Raw genomic sequence first — 21,605 nt, 5'->3', positions numbered from 1 at the left:
GCCCGCACCCCGCACTCCAGAGCCGAGCCCTGGACCCGCACCCCGGTGATGCCTCCCCCGGCTCCGGGCCGGGGGCCGCCGCTCGCCCCGAAGGCTCCGGGACACGTCCCTGCCCGGTACCGCGTTGTGAGGCCCGGCGGGTTTTGGGGGAACGCTCTGCCCGGCCCCGCTCGGAGCCGCCGTCACCGCCACCCCCCCATCGCAGGGACCGCGACCGGGATCCCCCTTCCCGCAGGGACCGGAGCGGCGGCGGCTCCGGGAGCCACCACCGGGCTCGGCACGACCTGCAGCGACACTCAGAGGCGGCTCCGGGGCCCAGCTCCGGGCCGGGCAGAGGGACAGGGACAGGTCGGGCTCGTTCCTGCACCCGCCAGGGCTTCACTAATGACCCAAACTCATTTATACTCATTTACGCCCCGCCCCAGAGCTGCGGCTGCCGGGCCCCCTCCCACAGCACGGGGACGTTCGAAAAAACCCAAAATCTCCCGTGAGGACAGACCTGGCCCAGAGCACCCGAAAACCTGCCGGTCCTTCAAAGGGCATCCAGAGCCCTGTGGGAGCTGCTTTTTAAGGGATGGCCAGGACTCTGCACATCCTCCTCTCAAACAGCTCTGGAGGCTTCGCTGCATCATGAGCACCGTGCAGGCCCAGCCTGGGCACTGCTGTCACTGAGGATTCCTTTTGTCCATTAAAAACACCCCTGGATCTGAGCAGCACAGAAGGCCTGGGTGTGACAGCAACACCCTGATTTTATTTTCAGCTTTATTAATTTTAAGCCAAAAAAGGGTTTAACAACGGGATCTACCATTTGAGGTTGTTTCTGGCCCTCATTTTAATACACTTGGAGGCACCTGGGAAAACCCTGGCACAGGTTGCCCAGAGAAGCTGTGGCTGCCCCTGGATCCCTGGAAGTGTCCAAGGCCAGGTTGGACAGGGCTTGGAGCAACCTGGGCTAGTGGAAGGTGTCCCTGCCCATGGCAGGGGGTGGCACTGGGTGGGCTTTACTGTCCCTTCCAACCCAAACCATTCTGGGATTCTGTGACTTCAAAGCCATCCCCACCTTTCTCCATCCCAACCCTGCCTGTGCCTGTCTGCCAGTTCCAGCTCTACTTCCAAGAATGAATTCTCTCTTCCCTCACCCACAATTTGGAACATACATCAGCAAATCCCATCCACAGGGATGCATCCCCAGGGAAAACACTTCAGTGGTGTTATGTTGAACTGGCCAGAGCTGCTTTGGGGAAGTATTTTATGAGTTACTTATAGCTGAAAAATAGAACTATTAAAACTAGAACTGCACTTCCCTGCAGCCTGAGCCCTGAGTAAGAGCAGAGTGAAATCCTTCACCTTTTCCTGCCTCTCAGGGCAGGTTTCTTCCCTGCACCACCTGGTGCAGGGACACCATCTGGTGTCCCAGATGTGCGAGTTTCAGACGTGGAAATTCGAGACATTACATCAATGACACCCTAAAAACCCTCCCCAGCCTGAAGAGGAATCCTGGCCTGGCCCTGTGGTGTGAGACTCCAATATGGCACCAGGGCACTCTCAGGAAGGGCTGGAGGATCCAGGCCAGATCTTATTAATTTTAATAATAACAATGGAAAGGGTTGGGTGGGAAGGGACCTCAAAGCCCACCCAGTGCCACCCCTGCCATGGGCAGGGACACCTTCCACCAGCCCAGGGTGCTCCAAGCCCCATCCAACCTGGCCTTGGACACTTCCAGGATCCAGGAGCAGCCACAGCTTCTCTGGGCAAACTGGGCCAGGGCCTCCCCACCCTCACAGCCAACAATTCCTTCCCAATATCCCATCTAGCCCTTCCCTCTGGCAGTGGGAAGCCATTCCCCCTTGTCCTGCCAGTATAAAAAAAAATCCCCCTCTCCTCTTTTCATAAGCCCCCAATTATCATTATATTATACTGATTTTAAATTATTATTATACTTAATTCAGTAGAACTCCAAGAGTTGTGCCAGGAACAGGTCACAACCCATAAATCTTCAGTGATGCTGTTTCCAACACATTTGGTGTCTCCCAAACATCAACCCCAATGATGCTCTGGTGAGGGGATGATCCCACCCTGCTCCCAACATGCCCAGGATGTGCCTTGGAGGCTGAAAACAGGAGACAGAGGCTTTTGAAAAAAAAATTCTTTATTGGAACTCATCTGAACATCAGATATACCTGGTGTTGGTTAGCAAGAACCGTTTGTACATTTGATATTGATGGTGCCAAAAACCCAAACAGCGACTGACTGGAGGAGATGGAAATTAAGAATAATAAAATAAAATAAAATATAAGGTCAGAGAGGTCAAAATGTGAACAGAAAAGGGGAAAAATCAGCCAGTCTAAGAGTCAGCGTGAAGGCAGAGTATTTCCTGATAAAACAGAATCCTTTTACAAAATATAAATTTTGTAAGAAAAACGCGGAGAGGGAAAAAGAGGCAGAGGGGAAAGGAGAAATAAAGATGAGCAGGACAGAGATGCAGAAGCTTACACTGCCCAAATGGCATTAAAACCTACTGGAAACCTCACCAGAAAATGGAACATGCTGGAATACACCGTGCTCCACCCCCCACATGACTTTGGGACTAAGGAGGAAGCTCCCAGCGAGCTGCACTGGGCTATTCCAGAGGGCCAAGCTGTCCCACATCAGATGGGGAACAAAAATCAAACACTGATGCAGCAGAGTAAATATGGACAGTCAGGGTCACCTGCTCTTCCTACCAGTGCAGGTGGGGAGGGAGAAAACATTTAAAACCTAGTCTATCTGCAAACAAGAGCATGCAAAGTCAGGCTCAGGGGAACCTGCGCCGGCCCCTCCGCCCAGAGCGGGGCCGGGACCCCGACAGCTCCGTCCTGCAGGGAAACCTCCACGGAGCTGCTTCCCAGGGTGGGGGCTGAGGCCTTTGAGGCTTGAAAAATAAACCAGCAGTCTGTACATTTTGGGTTGGTTTGGTTCAGTACAAATGGAATCGGGTTGGCTGCTCGTGCTCCACCGGCACAGCTCCAGTTTCAGGGAGGAGAGGAGGAAACAAACCGGATGTGGGCACCTACTGGTAACAAAACGCTGTCCCTGCTGAACTCTGCCATCCCTCAGGAAGTGGAAAGCACATGTTTAGGTAGTGTAAGCCTTTTTCCTTTTATTTAGAATACCCTCTTTGTTTAAACAATATTTCCCCACCCCCCCCCGCCCCAAGATACAAAGTTCGGCCAGTAAAGATTACATGGAAACTGGAACACGCATCGTCTGGAATACAAGATGCACCGGATGAGGAAGTTTAAAAACTTTCCCAGCGAAAAGTAGAACAAAGAAGAAAGAAAACAAAACAAAACAAAAAAAACAAGAAAAAAAAAAAGAAAGAAAAAAGAAAGAAAATAAAACAAAAAAAAAAAAGTCTCCTAACATTTTCCCAAAGGTTTCACTCTCCTTGTCACACACACTCTCCAAATGACAGCTAGCAAATTCAACTCTGCAAAGAGAAAACAGAGCCACGTCACTCGAGAGGAGAGGGAACAAGGCTGGCAGTGATGGGGATGGAGCTCTGTGAGCCTGCAGAGGCCCCACTCACCTATGTCAACTTCTTGGCTTTGTTGTAGAGCGAATCCACTACTTTGCTCATGTTCTGAATCGTCTCGAGGGCGGCCTCGTAAGTTTTGTCTACGGGGGGTTCGTCGAAGATGATCAGGACACCCTCGCCCTGGTCGAGGATTCCTGTGGGAACAAGCTGCCTTTAGCACTGGGATGCTCCATGGGTCACATCTTCCAACAGTAGGAATTCAGGGATCTACCCCAGAAACATCCAGGGTTTGGGAAGGGCTCGTGTGTTGTGCTGGACTGGCTGATTTTGGTCAGGACCGCATCAGCATTCCCAGGAAAAAAGTACATCTCATTCCCTACAAGCTCTCTGCCTCCTCGAGGCCCTGTGCCCACCTGGATGGATCAGCACAGCACTGGAGCAAGGCTGAGAAAGAGCTGGTTTATAATGGGACTGTTCCCAGGTGCCAGGGGGGCTCTGTGCCCAGGGTGCTGCCTCCAGCCATTCCCCTCCCTCAGCCAGATCACAGGGACAACACAACCAGAGCAGAGCTGCTTCCCTGAGGGATCACCAGGGCAGCACCTCTGCTGTGGGCCCAGCCAACCCACAGCACCTCCCGTGCCATGGGGGTGCCCCTTCCAACAGAACCTGCTGGATACAAACCAGCTGGGAAAGGTGCCCACATCCCAGCCAGCTCCATGGGGGAGGAGCCCACCTGGGGGGTCCTACACCCTCCTTGGATGCTCTCACAGCACAGAAGAACCCAGCAGTGTTCCTGATTTGTGAAAAATCAATCCATGGGATTAAAGAAGGTGGATGGAGCAGCAGGAAGAGCCTCCCTGGCTGTCACCTGAGCTGAGCACCCCCAGGGTTCAGAGGAGGAAGAGGAGTCTCCAAGCACAGCTCTGTACACACGGGCACCAAGGCACTCAGGACTGAGGGATGCAGAGACTCACCATGAAACTTCTTGTCCAGGATCATCTGTGACAGTTTCCTTTCTACCTCAGCCTGAAATTGAAGCAGAGAAATCAAAAGTCTCCCAAAAGTGCTTCAAAATATGTGAATTTTACTGCTCCACACTCAGCCCTGGTGGGACATGAGCACTGCTCAAGAGCAGCTATTTCCTCACTGAACATCAGGACAGGCTTTAGATGCCTCAGGAAATGAAAGAGCAGCTTTTAATGAGGAGGAAACCCAGGATTGTCCTGCCTCCTCGTTCCACAGATGATGCTGAATCTGCCACTTCAGACTGGTTTGACTCCTGGGGGGATCTGAACATTCTAGCTCAGTTCAGCAAGGATTAGGTCAAGAGTTGGCCAAGCTTTGTTTAATCCACCCAGCACCAGGCAGGCCCACAGGAGGCAGCTCCTCTCCAGCTCCTCGGGCAGAGGGGACACAGCTGCAGTTGAACAACTGCAGAGCAGCTTTTACTCCAAATATTAAGGATGTGTTAAACACCAAGGGCTACTCTAGGAAAAAAAAACTTGTGTGCCAGGGGAGGTTTGGGCTGGATATTAGGAAAAATTTCTTCATGGAAAGGGTTGTCCAGCCCTGGGCAGTGGGGGAGTCCCCATCCCTGGAGGGGTTTAAAAGCCACGTGGATGGGTCAGTGGTGGCCTTGGCAGTGCTGGGGGAACACTTGAACTCGATGATCTCAGAGGCCTTTTCCAACCCCAGTGATTCCTGTGACTCTGTGACCACAAAGCTGAGCTCAGCTCACGTCCAAAGCTCTGCCCTTCCTGCCAGGACACGACAGCAGCACCCTGGGATGCCACTTCCTGGGATTACAGTGGATTTTCCTGAAACTTAATCTGGCTGGGATGATCTGCAAAGCAGTTATTGCAACAGTCAGTGTGACAGTCACAGCCCTGATGACACTGCAGGCTGATTAGCTGGATCCTGGATCTTAAAGGCCCAAGAAAGGTTCCCCTGGGCACGCCATGGGATTAAACCCAGGGCAGCAGGGAAGAGTGAGCCAGTCAGGACAGGAGCAGAGGAAAATCTGTCTCCAACAGAAAGCAAATGCCAACAGAGGGAGTAAAACCCATGTGAGGTAAAGGGATGTTACAGCAAAGTCTGGAGACAGGAAGACTTGATGCCTCCCAGGAACTGCCCATGGCAAAGCTGAATTCCCAAGGTGGTGTTTGCCTGGGAATGCTGTGCAGCTCACCTGTCACACTTCACGTTTAGCTCCCAGTGGCAAATGCCATTTAACCCCAACTCCTCTGCCCTTTTAAGATGTGCCACTGATTTCTAGGGAGGTTCTTACCTTTGAGAGCTTGATGAGGCTGGATATGTGTTCAATCTACAAGAGAGACCAACAGAGTCAGGTAAATCTTTAGCTGCACTTTGGGCACAGAACACAGAGGTTTGGGGCTCTTTGGAACAGCTCAAGGGCCTGGAAATGCTCTGGGCTAAAAAATCTGCAGTGGTTTTGTCCTCTCTGCAGCTTCAGGTCCTTGTTGTCCAATTTTAACTGAAGGTGGACTGGACACCTCAAGCCATTTCACTCTGAAACATGAAATATTTCGTCTCCAAGACCAGGGCAGCTTTGCCCATACCCTGCCAGAGCTCATCAAAGAAAAACACTGTTACCTTCAGGGTCCAAAGCCAGTCACCTTTCAGTGAGCATAAGGGAAACAGGTGGAAAGGCCAATGTCTCTGGAATGTGGTTTTCCAAAGGTCTCAGCCCCCTCTTGATGATTTTTTTCAGCTGAACACGATGAACCCTGAGCTCTGGAGTGCTGAGCAGCTCTGAGTGAGGAGTATTCCATGAGGGAACAAGCCCCTCACCCACCAGCAGCAGGGGACAAGAGGCTGGATGTGCTGCTGCAAACATTTACCTGTACTCTGGAGAAGGGTTCAATGACTCTGATCAGGTTCTGTTCCAATAAATTATCATAGAGCTTGGCCAAGTGAGTGTTTATGATGGGGTCGTCCCTGAGCTCCACCTTATAGTCTGTCAGGGCCTGTGGAAGGAATAGTTCAGGTAGAGCAGGTTCTCTGAGGATGAAATCCCCTCCCCTCCCTGCCCAGCACAGTTATCATGGCTATTCCAATCCCAAACTTAGCTAAAAGCCAGGAGGTCATGACAGCCCAGCAGCCCTTCAAGCATCTTCCATCCTCCCATAAGCCCAAATCTCTGCTTCACCCACAGCAAGACTGGCTCCTGACATGGGAATCCTCTCTAGCATTCTTGCTGGGGCCAGGAAAAATTTTGGGAACACACAAAACTGCTGCTGAGTTGGTTCTCCAAATATAAAAAGGAAAAAATAAACAAACCAGGTTCAAACAAGTTTACCCCCCACGCCAAGAACACCAAACCGGTTGATTATTGAGGGGTATTCTCTTGGTGCACTGTTGTTTTCTATCAATGTTTCCATGGTTTCCTGCTGGGGGATGTAGCAGCTCCTACAGCTTTCCAAACCTGGCATTTCTGAGTGGTTTTTGCCCAGCCAGGCCCCATTTGCTGTCTCACCTTTTCAAAATCTGCCAGCGACCGGTTCTTGCTGGCCTGGGCCACACATTTTAGTGCTTCTGTCTGCAGGGAAAGAAAACCAAAAGAGGTTTATTTTTCTTTCTGGAATCTCCTCTCACTGAGATTATGCAAACTGTGCAGTATCCTGGGAACGTGCTCAAGCAGCAAACCAGGAATGTTCCTGGTGCTACAGAGCCCTGTGAGTGTCACTGCCACAAGGCAGAGCAGCTGCTGACAGGGGGAACGTGTCCAGCAGCTGCAGGACACGAGGTGGAACCAGCCCCACAAAGCAGCCCAAGTTCTGCAGGTCTGACATCAGCAGCTGCAGGTTGGGAGCAAGTTTGACACTGTTTTTTATGGAAAATGCCCCGTTAGGCACTTGTTAAATGAAGGAGGCCATTTCCAGCCCTCAGGATGAGCTTCTCCCCTTCAGCAGGGCCACAACTCCTCTGCTGAGTGACAGGGGCCCAGCAGCAGCCCCAGGGGTGCCCCACCAGGGACAGCATCTTCTTTGCCTACCCATTAATTGCTGAAACAAAGCAAGAGCCTCAGCCCCAACCTGATTCCCCCCAAAGCAGAGCAGTGCCCAGGACGTGGCTCTGGTGCACAAGGCCCGGGCTTCTGCTTCCCCCTTTTTTTTGGGGATTGTCCTGTGCAGAGCCAGGAGCTGGACTTGATGATCCTTGTGAGTCCTTTCCAACTCAGGATATTCCCCAATTCCCACTGAGCTGTGCCCAGGGCTCCCCATGGTGTTTACTTTAGGAGCAGCACTCCCAGCCTGGCACGTTCACATGTCAGAATGATCAGGAATTAACAACTCCTTTCCCCCTCACAGCCCCCAGGACTCAACCTGCTGGGCTGGGACACGAGGCCCTGAGGCCATGGGGCAGTTTATAATTTGGGAAGGGAGGAGAAAAACAGGGGAAATGAAGTGAATCGCCCTCCAGATTCTCAGGTGGTGAAAATCACTGGAAATCCCTCGAAGACAACTGGTAACAATTCTTGGTAATTTCATCAGTTCTGGATTTCACTCAGGAGTGGTATTTTGGTAGGAAAGGACCAAAGTGTTTGACAAAAAGAATAACCCAGCATTCTGAGAGATAAGAGGGAGATAGGAAGGATTAAGTTTCTATACCTGTCTTCCTGCATACCGCAGAGCAAGCTTCCCACTCACTAATGCTTGCACATCTTCTGGGCTAGAGAGGGGAGGGAAGGCAACAGAGCATTTATTCAGCAACACAGTCAGCTTAAACCTCAGAGCACCTCACAAAGTCCCAGCTGATGGCAAATCACTACAATTCAAATAACACTGTCTGAGAAGCACTGATTAGGTGATAAAGCAGACACTGCTCGAGTTCCCTCATTAGCTCAGAGCCTTATAAACAAAAAGCCTTTCCCCCTGCAAGTGCAGGGATGTTCTTCCCAGGCACCCTTTGCCACGTACCTGTTCAGCATGATTTTGCACAGCAACATGTACTTCAGAGCAGTGATGGCTTTTGGGTTGTCAATTGAATCATTTCCCTCAAATGCCTCGTAGAAATATGAATAGGCCGTTTTCCAGTCCTTCTCTTCTGCTGCATGGATAATACCTGTGGGAGGGACAAGCCAGAGGACATAACTGGAAGAGGACAGAGCAATTTGGTTGCTCAGTGAAGGGAATCCTGTGCCCCCTTTCCCTCATCTCTATCAGAAGAACATCCCTGCCCTCTCTCTTATGAGGATATTTTAAGAAAGACAAGTTTGGGGCATTGGAGGTAAATTGGGTCAGGAATGTGTGATGGGTCAGGAACACAGTGTAATGCTGCAGTGTCTGGGGAGGGGACAGACCATCCACCACTTGGGGGGTATCAAAAATGGGCTGGAAATACAAGTGTCTGGAGCAATGTCGTTATAACTGGGGAGACAGGGGGGCATCTTGGGGTCCCACCGAGCATCATTTTCCATTATCCCCTCCAGGATGAGTCACTGATGTGCCAGGAGGAGTCCTGGATGTCCCCTTTGTCCTGGAGGCCTCACCTGACTGCATGTCCAGCGCTGCCTGCAGCTTGGGGGGACAGTAGATGGCGTTGGCCGTGGTCCGTGCCGAGGTTAAGGCTGCTCTTGCTTTTGGCAGGTTGCTCAGGGCATGGTAAGTCTTGCTCTCTAACAGCTGCACTTCCACCAGCAGTGCTTTGTCATCCATCTTCTTCAATTCCCGAAGGAGCTGGGAGCCTGGGAGAGGGGAAGGGCAACAGCTCTGTGGGTTGTGCAGTTGGGGTTGTCCCCAAACCTGCAGCACTGCCTGCTCTCAGGGTCGAGAGGTCCTTCAGGCCAGGACCCGAAAGGTTGAGACTTGAGGATTTTTAAGCAACTCCAAAGCTCATGGGATGGGGAAGGAATGCTCCAAGCACAGGGTATTTACAGGACAAATGTAGGAGGTAGGAATGGACAGGATAGAGAATGGCAGCACAAGCTGTCACATCAAAGCCTTGTGAGGACAGAATGAGCCAGCCTTGGAGAAAACTTTCCCCCCCACTAATCCAAGAGGTAACTTAGGGTGAACAGAGATGAGCACCTCCTCCTCCCTTGCTGTTCTCAGGGGCTGAAAAGCAGATCTGAAACTGCATTACTGGGTAGAAAAGAACAGATTATCCCTAAAAACATCCCAGAGAGACTCCCTGCTTGCCCTGACCCCCCACAGCCACAGACACAACACTGACCACCCAGTGGAGCATGACAGGGGCTGTCCTGTCCAGGCATTCCCAACTCCTCAGGCTGTCCCATCACCATTCAAGGGATTAAACTCATTAAGCACAGCTTTGGAGCTGATCAGTTTAAATCCGAGTTCATTACATATCCATATGCAAATGAGTTCTAGCTCCATCCTGAATTCCATGTAGCACAGCACTTAACCTGATATTCTGATCAGACAGGAGCCCCCCAGGTGGCTCTGGACACGACACAGCTCGTGCCACCACTCAGGGTGACAGGTTATGGGTCCCAGGTGAGCACTGTGTCCTGGGACATCCCTCAGCCCTGCTCTGCCACACGGCTCAAACCTCACCCACAGCTCTACCTTCACTCACAGCTTCAACTTTCACTTGGAGCTCCACAGTCATTTGCAAAATGAGCATTTAAAAGGCACCAGGGGAGCTGTAAGGTGACTGCTTCACTCTGCTCTGGGGCAGGGCAGGAGTTCACAGGGGTAATGACCATCTCAGGGGGTGCAGGAGCTAATCCTCGAAGTCTTTACAGCACCTCACCAGAGCTGCTCTAAGGACACCCACAGAGGTTCTGCCATTTCCCAGCACTGGCTTTACTGGGGTTGTGTTTGAGCAAAGGGACAAAAAGCTGCTTTCTCCCTCCAGCCTGACCACAGCAGTGTGTTCCAGAATGTGCCAGCAGCAGCCAAACTCCAGCCTTCAACTGGATACAGTCTCCAAAATTATCTGAAATTAGTAAATCACAGAATCCTGGAATGGTTTGGGTTGGAAGGGACCTTAAAGCTCATCTCCTTCCACCCCCTGCCATGGGCAGAGACACCTTCCACGAGTCCAGATTGCTCCAAGCCTTGTCCAACCTGACCCTGAGATCAGGTGAGATGGGTGAGGGTGGTGAAACAACGAGAACAAAGACATCTCTAAGAGCTGTTATCACCCAGCCACAGCAAGAGACGGCAGAGCTGGCACAGCACTGAGGAATTAACAGCCAAATCCCACAAAACTTATCAAGGAACATGACACAGGCCGTGGTTTCCCTTGTCAGGAGTTTTAATTTAAAAAGCAGAGATCTACTACCACCACCTAGTGGGAGCCTCACCTAGCTGCAAAGCTTCTTGGTACCTCTTGGTGTCGAAGTAGAGAGAGACCAGCCTGGCCTGGAGAACAGAAAAGGAACTGCTGTGAGGAAAGCCAGAACAGATTTATTTTGTAAAATGAAAACTCTGACGTTCTTAATTCTGCACTACAAAATAATTCAGTGTAATTAATTCAGTGTAATTAATGCCCACCCATTGACACACACACACACAAACAAAAAAAAGACCTGAACAACACACAGACACACACACACACACAGTCCTCTCTACTTTTGACAGGTGTCAAAATCTTATTAAAAAGGGAAGATGTGACCACACCGGTCTGGGATCCGTCACGTACCTCCAGAGCCTGGCGTAGGAAAGTCCTCTTCTCTGATTTGGCCCATTCAATGCACTCTAAACACAGGTCCACCTTAAAAGGAGCAGAAGGAAATTAGTCAAGGCTAAAAGCCAAGGCTAATTAGTCAGGCCTAAAAGCTTTCCTTGTTAGTGCCTCCCCCAAATGCCTCCGAACGACACCTTTGGTGTCGTTCAGAGGCATTTGGGGGAGGCACTAACAAGTTTAAACTCACAAGTCTAAACTCACAACTATGCTGAGCATTTTCAATAAAAGGCAATAAATTGCAGGGGTTTTTTAGGGCCTGGATATGTCAAAGCAGCAGAGGTGCCAGGCTCTGGTTTTGGGTGCCAGGGGCCAGCCCGTCACTTCAAAGCACAGCAGGGGCTTCTGAAGATTTTTGAGGCTGAAACTCCCCCCCAACCTTGATGAATAAAAGGAGGGAGTGTTCCTCTCCTTGATGAATAAAAGGGTGTTCCACCTCAGTCAGAAGAGGGTTTAGTAGTGGCCTACAACACCTAAGTCATCCCCCAGGTGCCAGGCTGGAGAAATCCTTATCCCAGAATCTCTGGGAGCAGGACAAGAAGGGCTTGTCAGCTCCTCCTCACTGCTTATTAAAAGGTGAACATTTAATGAAAAGCCATTAGGAGGTTTCAATTTACTGCCCAGTGAGAAAGCTGGAGTGTTAGGAGCTGGGGAATCCTCCAATTTCATTGCTTTACTGGGCTCCTGGGAGTCTTCTCAACACCGAGGAAGCAGAAGTCCCTTGGAACACTTCTGAAAGGATTCAGGATTGCTGCCCCAAGAACCTCATAGGTTGGATGTCACCATTCCTTAAGGTTTTGGGGTTGGAATATGCTTGAAAACTAATATTTTGACTAATTGGGTCCTATTTCCATCGCTGTTATCACAACCTCTTTTGCAACTGCACCCAAACATCATCCTTTACACCAAGTTACCTTTAAAAGAGTCTGAAGCTGCTCATTTTCTCCTGATGATTTAAGGATTGCCCCCTTCCCACCTGCACATCCCACCCCACTTTCTGGCCCCTTCTGCTAAAGAGGGGGCAAAACATTCTGTCACCATTTATAGCAACATCCCACAGAAGGCACAAGAGCCAAACAGCAAATGAGGAACATTTTCCTGCCTTACCTGCACTGAAGGGTGATGGTTCTGTGCTGATTTGGCTAATGGGAACATGACCTGCCCCTCAGCATGGCAGAGCCTCCTCTGCCCTGCAGTCTGTCAGTCCCTGTGTGCAGTTTTATGTGGGTTTTGTCCTTGACCTGCTGCTCAGACCCTCCCTGTCTCCCTTTTCCACCTAAGGGACTGGTGGGCCAGCACAACCCACTGCAGGTCAGCGCTGCTTGGAAGTGGCTCCTCATCACTTACAAGCTGTTCCTGTTCTTATCCCATTCCCAAATAACCAAAAAGTGGGGAATAACCCCAAACAACAAACCACTGCATCCTAGGGAGCTGATGAGAACAGACTGAATCCTAACTGTGGGCTATGTTGGACTATCCTGGGTTGTCTGTGGAGAACACACAAGTGGAAAGAGTTTTACAGGTGTAAAAACTCAGTCAGTCAGTGGGTGAACCACTGACTGAGTTTTTACACCTGTAAAACTCTTTCCACTCCCACTTCAGGAGTAACTTTCATGCCTCTGTGCAGTAAAACACCCACCACACTGTGCCTCCAAGTGGAAGATGCTGAGTAATACTGACCACTGAATCCCACCAGCTCCTGGACAGCTCCTCTGTGCCATCCCACAGCATGCCCACCTTTCCTGGCCCCAGCTCCCTGGAGCAGCTGTAGCACCTCCCACATCCCCAGCACTGACCACACTACAAAACACTCCCAATGCTGCACCTACAATCACTTAGGTTGGAGAAGACCTCAAAGATCACCGCGTTCAAGCACTCCCCCAGAATGGTAACCATTAATCCACATCCCCCAGTGCCACATCCACACATCTTTTAAATCCCTCCAGGCCAGGACAACCTTTTCCATGAAGAAATCTCCCCTAATATCCAACCTGACCCAGCCTGAGGAAACAACACAAACCTAAGACAGGGTGGGAGCCACTCCTAACCTGCCAGCAGGGCGAGGCTTGCAGGAAAACCTGGTTGTGAATCAAATCACCTGATGTTTTATTTATAAAAACACATTCGAGCGCGTTAAATGACATGAATAATTCTGGAGCACGAAGCAAACCAGGCCAGATAAAGGTGCTGCAAGGCTTTTGAGGAACAGCCTTGCTGCTGGAAGTGCAGCCTCACCTCCTGTCCTGTGGCTGCCTCCATGTCAAGGAACAGGTCGAGCAGGGACCGGACTAAACGGGCGGCCTTGGCTTTGCTGATGGAGTTCAAGAAGGGCCGGACGTACTTGAGGAGTCCTCCCAGCTCTGGAAAATAAAAATAAAAACCCCAAACCATGAAATACAAAGAGCCAAGAGCTGCTGACAGGTCTGCACGTGGTGTTTATCACACCCAACAGGCAGTTTCTCAGTGCTATTCACAGGACACGGTGATAAACGTCACCTGCAGCCCTGCCCACACTGCCTGGGACTGCAGCTCCCCAGTTACCACCAGCTGTAGCTACTCCTGCCTCAGGCACGTTTTAAAAATGTAAGAATCTGCTAAATGCTTTGAGATTGCTCTGTAAAACGGAGTTTATGGTTTAGAGGTGTTTTTATGATCTCAGTTTGATGCCAGACCCAGGAAGTCGGACACACCAAAATGGAAAATGACATTCCTTAACACTCCAACTGCTGGAAAATGACATTCCTTAACACTCCAACTGCTGGAAAATGACATTCCTTAACACTCCAGCCAAACCTTGACCTGATGGGCTCTTACCTCACTTAACTACATTTCTGCTTGTAACAGGTGTATTATAAGGTACAAAGCGAGTCTTTGGAAGAGGTGGAAGAAGGAAAAGTCTGGGTTTACGAAGATACTCCCTAAAGTGTCACTCCCAGGGAGCAGGAATGTGGCAGTCAGGGCACAAGCAGCTCCAGGACTCGGTGTCACCCTGGGAGTGACCTGTTGGAATTGCCCAAGTGAAAAAGTCTCCTACAACAAACAACACGTGGCCACCGGGGCAGGTCCCAGCCAGGGCTGTTTACAGTTTGGGAAGATGATCTTCCAGCAGAGCAGGATTCAGTGCTGACTCATCAGCAGTGGGGTTTACACTGAAATCACAGCTATTTGCCCCAGATTTTTAAGCCTCACCCAAATATCCAGGTGGATCTCACATCACAGTGTTTACAAGATTCAATAATAAAAGATCAAATGAAGACTTGTAATGACTAATTCAGGAATCTTAATTCAATTTGCTCTGTATAAAACTGATATCAAATCAAAACTAAAATAAGAGACTAATTTGATTTCAATTAGTGTATGGAGGAGTATCAGGAGGATTTCAGTTTGGGAGGATTCCAACAAAAACAAATGAAAACAAGGTTTCTTCCATATTTCATTTAGCAGTAATGCAAAGTAATTGTCATAATATCTTACTAATATATAAAAATTATTCCTCATAATTTTTTACTCTTTCAACCCATTTATTTTAAGTTTAATCAAGCCTGATACAACTCATGTCTCACACTCTTAAGAAGTGGAACCCAGTTTTTTCCAATCCAATCACTCATGGTGATCATGGAATGGTTTGGGTGGGAAGGACCTCAAAGCCCACCCAGTGCCACCCCCTGCCATGGGCAGGGACACCTTCCACTCACCCAGGTTGCTCCAAGCCCCATCCAACCTGGCCTGGGACACTTCCAGGGATCCAGGAGCAGCCACAGCTTCTCTGGGCAATCTGTGCCAGGGCCTGCCCACCCTCACAACCTTCCCAATATCCCATCTATCCCTGCCCTCTGGCAGTGGGAAGCCATTCCCTGTGTCCTGTCCCTCCATCCCTTGTCCCCAGTCTCTCTCCAGCTCTCCTGGAGCCCCTTTAGGCCCTGGAGTGATGTCACACTGACATTCTCAAACATCTCAGAGTGCAGATTTAGAACAAACAGAACTTATCTGGGGTGTGCCCTGGATCCTCAGAGCAGCCTTATTCCCAAACTGCAGTGCAAGAGGTCCTGAATCCTTCTCCAGTGGAAGAGGGAACAAAACAAGATGCTCTGCCAGGCCTCAGCTTTCATAAAAGTCTGACTTTCTCTCTGCCAGAGCATAAGTGGGCAGGTTTTTCTAGAACTGAGGTACATCTGCTGTAATATCTGAGCCCTGACAGTGCTCAGCTTTTACTCCATGAGGAACTGAGATCTGCTGCCCCAACTTCAGCCACACCACTCCTGTTCCCAGGTCCATTTACCCTCCAGCACCACTCATGGATGCAAATCCCAATCATTTCAATCCAAGCCAAACACTCTGGTTTTCACACACAGCAAACAAACCCCCAGGACAGCAGCACACAGCTCCTCCCGACCCATCAGATCTGCACAGAGCCACTCCCAGGGATCAGGGTGTGAGCTGGGAAAGGGGGGCTCTGGATCCATCAGCTCTCAGCCACTCCCAAGCACCTCCTCCTGTGCATCCCTGTGCTGCACCAGCCCCTCGGGACCAGTGGAATCATGGCTTTAGTGCCCAAAATACTCCTCCCCACAGGAACTTCAGAAGAAAAAAAGGAAAAAACAGGTGAAATATAATGCAGGGTGTTTCCAACCTTTCCACTGACGTGCTCTGCAGCTGCCCCAGAGCTCACGAGAAACCCAAGTCAGCAGCTGGAATCCAGCTGTGCATTTTCCAAACTACACGCTCAGCCACACGGGATCAAAGTTCCCACAGAAATTTCCCTTCCCCACCAACATAACCAACATCAACTATTTTTAGGATTTTATTTTTTCTCAAGTGAATGCAGTGCCTGGTAAAGGGGTGTGATTGACAGCTCTGGAGAAATGATGAGCAGCAGCTCTGGAAAATTAAGCCCTGCTGCTCATCCTTGGGGAAGGTGCTTCCACAGGCTCACACACCATGGATCCAAATTCCTGATCCGAGTTATTCCAGTGCTATAAAAACCTAGAACTGCCATGAAAAAACAAAGGAATTGATCTATGAGTTTATCTGCTTGATAAGGATACAGGATTGAAGAGGGTCAGTGGTATTATTGTTTTTGTAAACAAAGGCTGCAATTCAGCAGAGTCATGGAATCATGGAATGCTTTGGGTGGGAAGGGACCTTAAAGCCCATCCAGTGCCACCCCCTGCCATGGGCAGGGACACTTTCCCCTAGCCCAGGTTGCTCCAAGCCCCATCCAGCCTGGCCTTGGACACTTCCAGGGATCCAGGGGCAGCCACAGCTTCTCTGGGCAACCTGAGCCAGGGCCTGCCCACCCTCACAACCAGGAATTCCTTCCCAGTATCCACTTCCAGGGATACTGGGCACTGCAACACCTCAGACCTGTCACCACTTGCTAAAACCAAATCTGGAGAAGTGACAGGAAGGGAAGGTGGCAGAGCCTCTCCCACAGTACCAGCACAGCCCTAAGCTGGGGTACCCGTTCCCTCACCCCCAGCTGCTCCACACCTCCAGAAAGCACATCCTGCTGATCACACCCCCATCTACACACACACAACTGGCCAGTTAATGCCACCAAATTAATCTTCTACCCAGAACAAAATCACTCTGCAGTTCAGTGTTCTCTCTAACACCCTGCAGAAACACTTCAGGTTTGCTCCTTCATCACCCTGCGTTTGGTGAGTTAACATTGCCATTTCCAATTTCTTAGCCTACCCCTTAAAAAAAAATTAAATCAATTAGCTGCTTACCCTAGCAGAAAACCCTGGAGTTCTTTATACTGGTGTAAAACTTCCCTTAAACTCAAGACTACCCCCAAGCTCTGCAGAGGTGAGGAGGCCACATGGACCCTCATCAGCTCTGCTCCCAGTTCTGCTCCCCAGCAGCACATCCCACACTGACCTGGGGAGAGAGACCCTGCTGATGGTTCCCCCCTTTTTGGCCCAAACACTCACATCTCCCTCACTGCAGGGGCACAACAGTGTTTGGTTTTCTCTCCATGAGCAAACAGCAGAGTGCAAAGGGCACAGTGACAGCCACACTGAGCTGACTGACTTATTACTGACACGGTGTGACAGCTCCTGCAATGCCCCAGGTGAAAAGGGCCCCCCAAAAAGGCACACAAACACAGCCCCAAACTGCTGAGTGCCAAACAACCAACCTTCCCTGCCCTGAGGAGATGGGAACAGATTCCAAATAATCACTGAATAGAGAACTCAGCTCCATCTCTGTCCCCTCACAATGGAGGGACTGTCCCATCCTGCTCCCATGTGGAGCTGGGCAGGCTTTGCTGATGTCATGGCCCAGCAGATAAATCAATTAATTGTGAGGGAAGCTGCTGGACAGAAAGGACTCTATGGGACAAACTTTCCCCTTCGAAACGAGGCTCTGAGGTAATTAAAAACCAATCAGGAGACACTTCTCATCCCAAACATAACGACTTCACAAAACTTGAATCACTTGTACTAAAAGACCAGCATGCCCAAGAGTCACAGACTGCACTGCACAGCAGCATCATTTGGGACACTGGGACAAGCAGCACAAGATTAACATTTTATGCTGTTTATTTAATTTTTTAAAGTTTTTTTTAGTTTAGTTTCTGTCCTGTCTCTGAGAGAACATTCCCTGCCAAAAGCTGCTTTTCCTGCTGTCCCATAAATAAGGAGACTAAACCCACTGGCTGCAGCACCTCCTGTCAGCTCAGCTGGATCTCAGACTCACCTTCTGCCTGCCCAGTCTTGGCCAGCAGCGATCCCAGCTCCAGGATGCTCTGCTCCTTGACTTGCACTGCTTCCTCATCGTTCTCCTGGACATCACGTTTCACTGGGGAAAAAAGAGCAGGAAAAGTTGTTCTGGTGCTGTTCCAGAGGACAATCCCTGCTGGTCAGCTCCTGGAGAGGTGCCCAAAAGCAGGAGCTGATCCCACAGGCACTGGTGAGTTCAGCCCAGCCCAGGAGAGGTCTGGGGGGCAGGTTCTGTGGGAAGTTTAAATTCAGTTTGTAGAGCTTTGCCTGTGCTCCATGAGGGTATCACAGCTGACAGACCCCACTGCAATCCCAGCTCTGAACAGTCCCATTCAGCTTGTCCAGCTGTGCAAGTGGCATTTACAGACACCACCACACACCAGAGCCACAGAAGCACATAAAGGGCATTTAATGGGATTTCCGGGGTTATCCCGCTCTGGGATTGTTCATGGTGCTGCTTTGTGTGTTAAGCTGAGATGCCATGGATGAAATGCAGCACACCACCATCTCTGAGAGGGGGGATGTCCCCCCTCACTCAGGTGTCACAGCTGCTGGCAGTGCCACACTACACCCTGTGCCAGGTGAGTGACTCTGCTCCCGGGCAGGTAAAGTGACAAACCCACCCAGAAGCACCAAATCACGAGTTATCCCTTTCCTTCCTGCCACCACCCCCAGCGCCAACCAACCAACCTTCCCTGCCCCGAGGAGATGGGAACAGATTCCAAATAATCACTGAATAGAGAACTCAGCTCCATCTCTGTCCCCTCACAATGGAGGGACTGTCCCATCCTGCTCCCATGTGGAGCTGGGCAGGCTTTGCTGATGTCATGGCCCAGCAGATAAATCAATTAATTGTGAGGGAAGCTGCTGGACAGAAAGGACTCTATGGGACAAACTTTCCCCTTCGAAACGAGGCTCTGAGGTAATTAAAAACCAATCAGGAGACACTTCTCATCCCAAACATAACGACTTAACAAAACTTGAATCACTTGTACTAAAAGACCAGCATGCCCAAGAGTCACAGACTGCACTGCACAGCAGCATCATTTGGGACACGGGGACAAGCAGCACAAGATTAACATTTTATGCTGTTTATTTAATTTTTTAAAGTTTTTTTTTAGTTTAGTTTCTGTCCTGTCTCTGAGAGAACATTCCCTGCCAAAAGCTGCTTTTCCTGCTGTCCCATAAATAAGGAGACTAAACCCACTGGCTGCAGCACCTCCTGTCAGCTCAGCTGGATCTCAGACTCACCTTCTGCCTGCCCAGTCTTGGCCAGCAGCGATCCCAGCTCCAGGATGCTCTGCTCCTTGACTTGCACTGCTTCCTCATCGTTCTCCTGGACATCACGTTTCACTGGGGAAAAAAGAGCAGGAAAAGTTGTTCTGGTGCTGTTCCAGAGGACAATCCCTGCTGGTCAGCTCCTGGAGAGGTGCCCAAAAGCAGGAGCTGATCCCACAGGCACTGGTGAGTTCAGCCCAGCCCAGGAGAGGTCTGGGGGGCAGGTTCTGTGGGAAGTTTAAATTCAGTTTGTAGAGCTTTGCCTGTGCTCCATGAGGGTATCACAGCTGACAGACCCCACTGCAATCCCAGCTCTGAACAGTCCCATTCAGCTTCTCCAGCTGTGCAAGTGGCATTTACAGACACCACCACACACCAGAGCCACAGAAGCACATAATGGGCATTTAATGGGATTTCCAGGGTTATCCCGCTCTGGGATTGTTCATGGTGCTGCTTTGTGTGTTAAGCTGAGATGCCATGGATGAAATGCAGCACACCACCATCTCTGAGAGGGGGGATGTCCCCCCTCACTCAGGTGTCACAGCTGCTGGCAGTGCCACCTACACCCTGTGCCAGGTGAGTGACTCTGCTCCCGGGCAGGTAAAGTGACAAACACACCCAGAAGCACCAAATCACGAGTTATCCCTTTCCTTCCCTGCCACCACCCCCAGCACAGGGAATCCCTCAAAATTCCACACAAACACAGCCAAAATCCCAGCTCTGAGGGCACTAAGCCCTCCACGAGCCCGTCCCGTGGCTCTCAGCCCCTGGAATAACTCAGCGTGGTGCCCAAAGCGAGGGAAGTTCTCTCTCAAGGAGAAAAATCATCACACAACACCCTGGGCTGCTCCTGATCCCTCTGACCGAGTCCTGACTGAGCCCGGCCCGGCCCAGCGTGACTCGAGGACACCAACCCCGAAATAACCAGCAGAACACCGAGGGAGGCACAAACAACTCCTAAAGCCCTGACAGCCCCTCCGAGGCCGGACAGGAGCACCAGGAAAAACTTGTGCCGGCCCAGCTGGGTGACAGCGGGTCACGGTGACAGCAGAGGCCCCGCACGGCTCAGGAATATAAAGCATTCGCTGCTTTCGCACCGGTTTCGAGGGCTCTCCACTCTCTTACCCCCAAATCACCGACAACCCCTTCAACACCTCCGATAAACGCCCGGGGCAGGGGGTGCCACCAGCACCCGCCGGGGACGAGCAAAGCGAGCACGGGGCGAAGTTCTCCAGCGAGGAGTTCAAACCGAGCCGCGGCACGGCGAGAAAACCTCCTCCAGGGCTCAGCGTGCGCGGGCTTACAGCGAATTTCAGAGCGGCAGGAGGAGCCCTCGCCGCCCGCCCTTCAGCGCGGCCGCGGCACCGCAACGCGAGCCCCCGCGAACCGGCACGGCCCGAGCACCCCCTCCCGCATCAGCGCTCACACGGCGCCGGTCCCGGCTCCTCCATAGCCCCGCGGCGCGGAGCGGGCCGGGCCCAAGGCCGCGCTGCCCGCACGGTGAGTCAGCAGCGGCGCGGGGCGCGGGGGGTTGCGTTGCGGGCGCGTTGCGGGCGCGGGGCGGCGGGCGCGGCGGTTGGCGGGGCGCTCACCGATGGAGTGCAGGATGCCGATGGAGGCCTCGCGGTCGGTGGAGAGCAGGGACTGCGCGCGCTGCAGCTCCAGCACGGCCGCCGCCGCCATCTTGCCGCTCCTCCTCCGCCTCGCCGCCCTCACGGAAGGGGCGGCGCCGCGGCCACGGCCGCGCCTCTTCCGCGCGCGCGGCATGGCGGGAACGGAGCAGGGCAGGGGCGGGGGTGGGGAAAGGGGAGCGGTTCGGGGAGAGGAGGGGCGAGGGAGGGGAGAGCGGGCGGGGTTCGTGAGGGGAGGAGGGACGGCAGGGAGGGAGGGAGGGAGTGGTTGGGAAAGAGCGCGTTTGGCAGGGAAAGGGGGCGTGGTTTGCCTGAGGGGAAGGCAGGCTGCGAGCAATGAGGGGGCGGGGCCTGAATCTGACTTTTTCGTTGGTGGGCGTGGCTTTTAAATAGGCGTGGTTATGCAAATATCCCCTTGGGGGTGTGGTCTGTTGAAGGGCGCGAGAAGGGGGCGTGGTTTCAAGGAGGAGGGCGAGGCTTGAGAAGGGGCGGTGCCATGGTGGGCGTGGTCTGATTGAATTGGGTGACGTATTGGAGTGGGCGTGGTCTGTGACCCCCGAGTGTCCCGCCCCGTCCCGGGAAAAGGAGGGGAGGGAAGCGGGGGAACACCGGGCCGAGGGGGATCCCACGGCCCACACAGCGCCCCAGACAGCCCCGGGGAGGGAGGAAAGCCCCGGCAGGGCCATGGCACCGGTGACGGCAGGGCCGTGGGGAGGCTGTCCCTGTCCCCTCCAGGAGGATGATGTTCCTGTCCCACCAAGGAGGATCCTGTTCCTATCC

The 21,605-nt window shown here is 51.8% G+C and overlaps 2 protein-coding genes across 13 annotated transcripts in view; one reads left to right on the top strand and one right to left on the bottom strand.

Annotated features, from left to right (window-relative positions):
- Positions 1 to 21,605, top strand: part of GPATCH8 (G-patch domain containing 8) — a 173,739-nt gene that overhangs the window by 81,064 nt on the left and 71,070 nt on the right. The window contains exon 1 of one of the 11 annotated variants that reach the window (XM_050334731.1): positions 905 to 925. The exons of 9 other annotated variants lie outside the window; for them this stretch is intronic. The gene's annotated coding sequence lies outside the window, so the exon portion shown is untranslated. Of the gene's footprint in view, positions 1 to 904; positions 926 to 953; positions 985 to 21,605 lie in introns of those variants that run through there. One more of the 11 variants, XM_050334737.1, reaches the window with a different exon arrangement.
- PSMD11 (proteasome 26S subunit, non-ATPase 11) lies at positions 2,132 to 20,936 on the bottom strand. Of its 2 annotated transcripts, none has more exons than XM_050334754.1 (14): positions 20,787 to 20,936; positions 19,168 to 19,269; positions 13,427 to 13,551; positions 11,150 to 11,221; positions 10,812 to 10,869; positions 9,030 to 9,224; positions 8,458 to 8,602; positions 8,149 to 8,209; positions 7,014 to 7,076; positions 6,379 to 6,504; positions 5,805 to 5,840; positions 4,492 to 4,543; positions 3,569 to 3,711; positions 2,132 to 3,469 (listed from the first exon to the last, which is right to left on the bottom strand). In XM_050334754.1, exons 1-13 carry the CDS (start codon positions 20,875 to 20,877, stop codon positions 3,569 to 3,571), a joined length of 1,269 nt encoding a protein of 422 aa, XP_050190711.1. In that variant the 5' UTR covers positions 20,878 to 20,936; the 3' UTR covers positions 2,132 to 3,469. The 2 variants fall into 2 exon arrangements, with proteins under 2 accessions (XP_050190711.1, XP_050190712.1); XM_050334755.1 differs by lacking the exon at positions 19,168 to 19,269 and adding an exon at positions 17,894 to 17,995.

The sequence above is a fragment of the Myiozetetes cayanensis genome, unplaced genomic scaffold (assembly GCF_022539395.1).
Source record: "Myiozetetes cayanensis isolate MyiCay16 unplaced genomic scaffold, myiCay2020 scf58, whole genome shotgun sequence".
NCBI lineage: Eukaryota > Metazoa > Chordata > Aves > Passeriformes > Tyrannidae > Myiozetetes > Myiozetetes cayanensis.
Note: the sequence above shows the minus strand (reverse complement) of the source record. Positions and strands in the feature narration are given on the sequence as shown.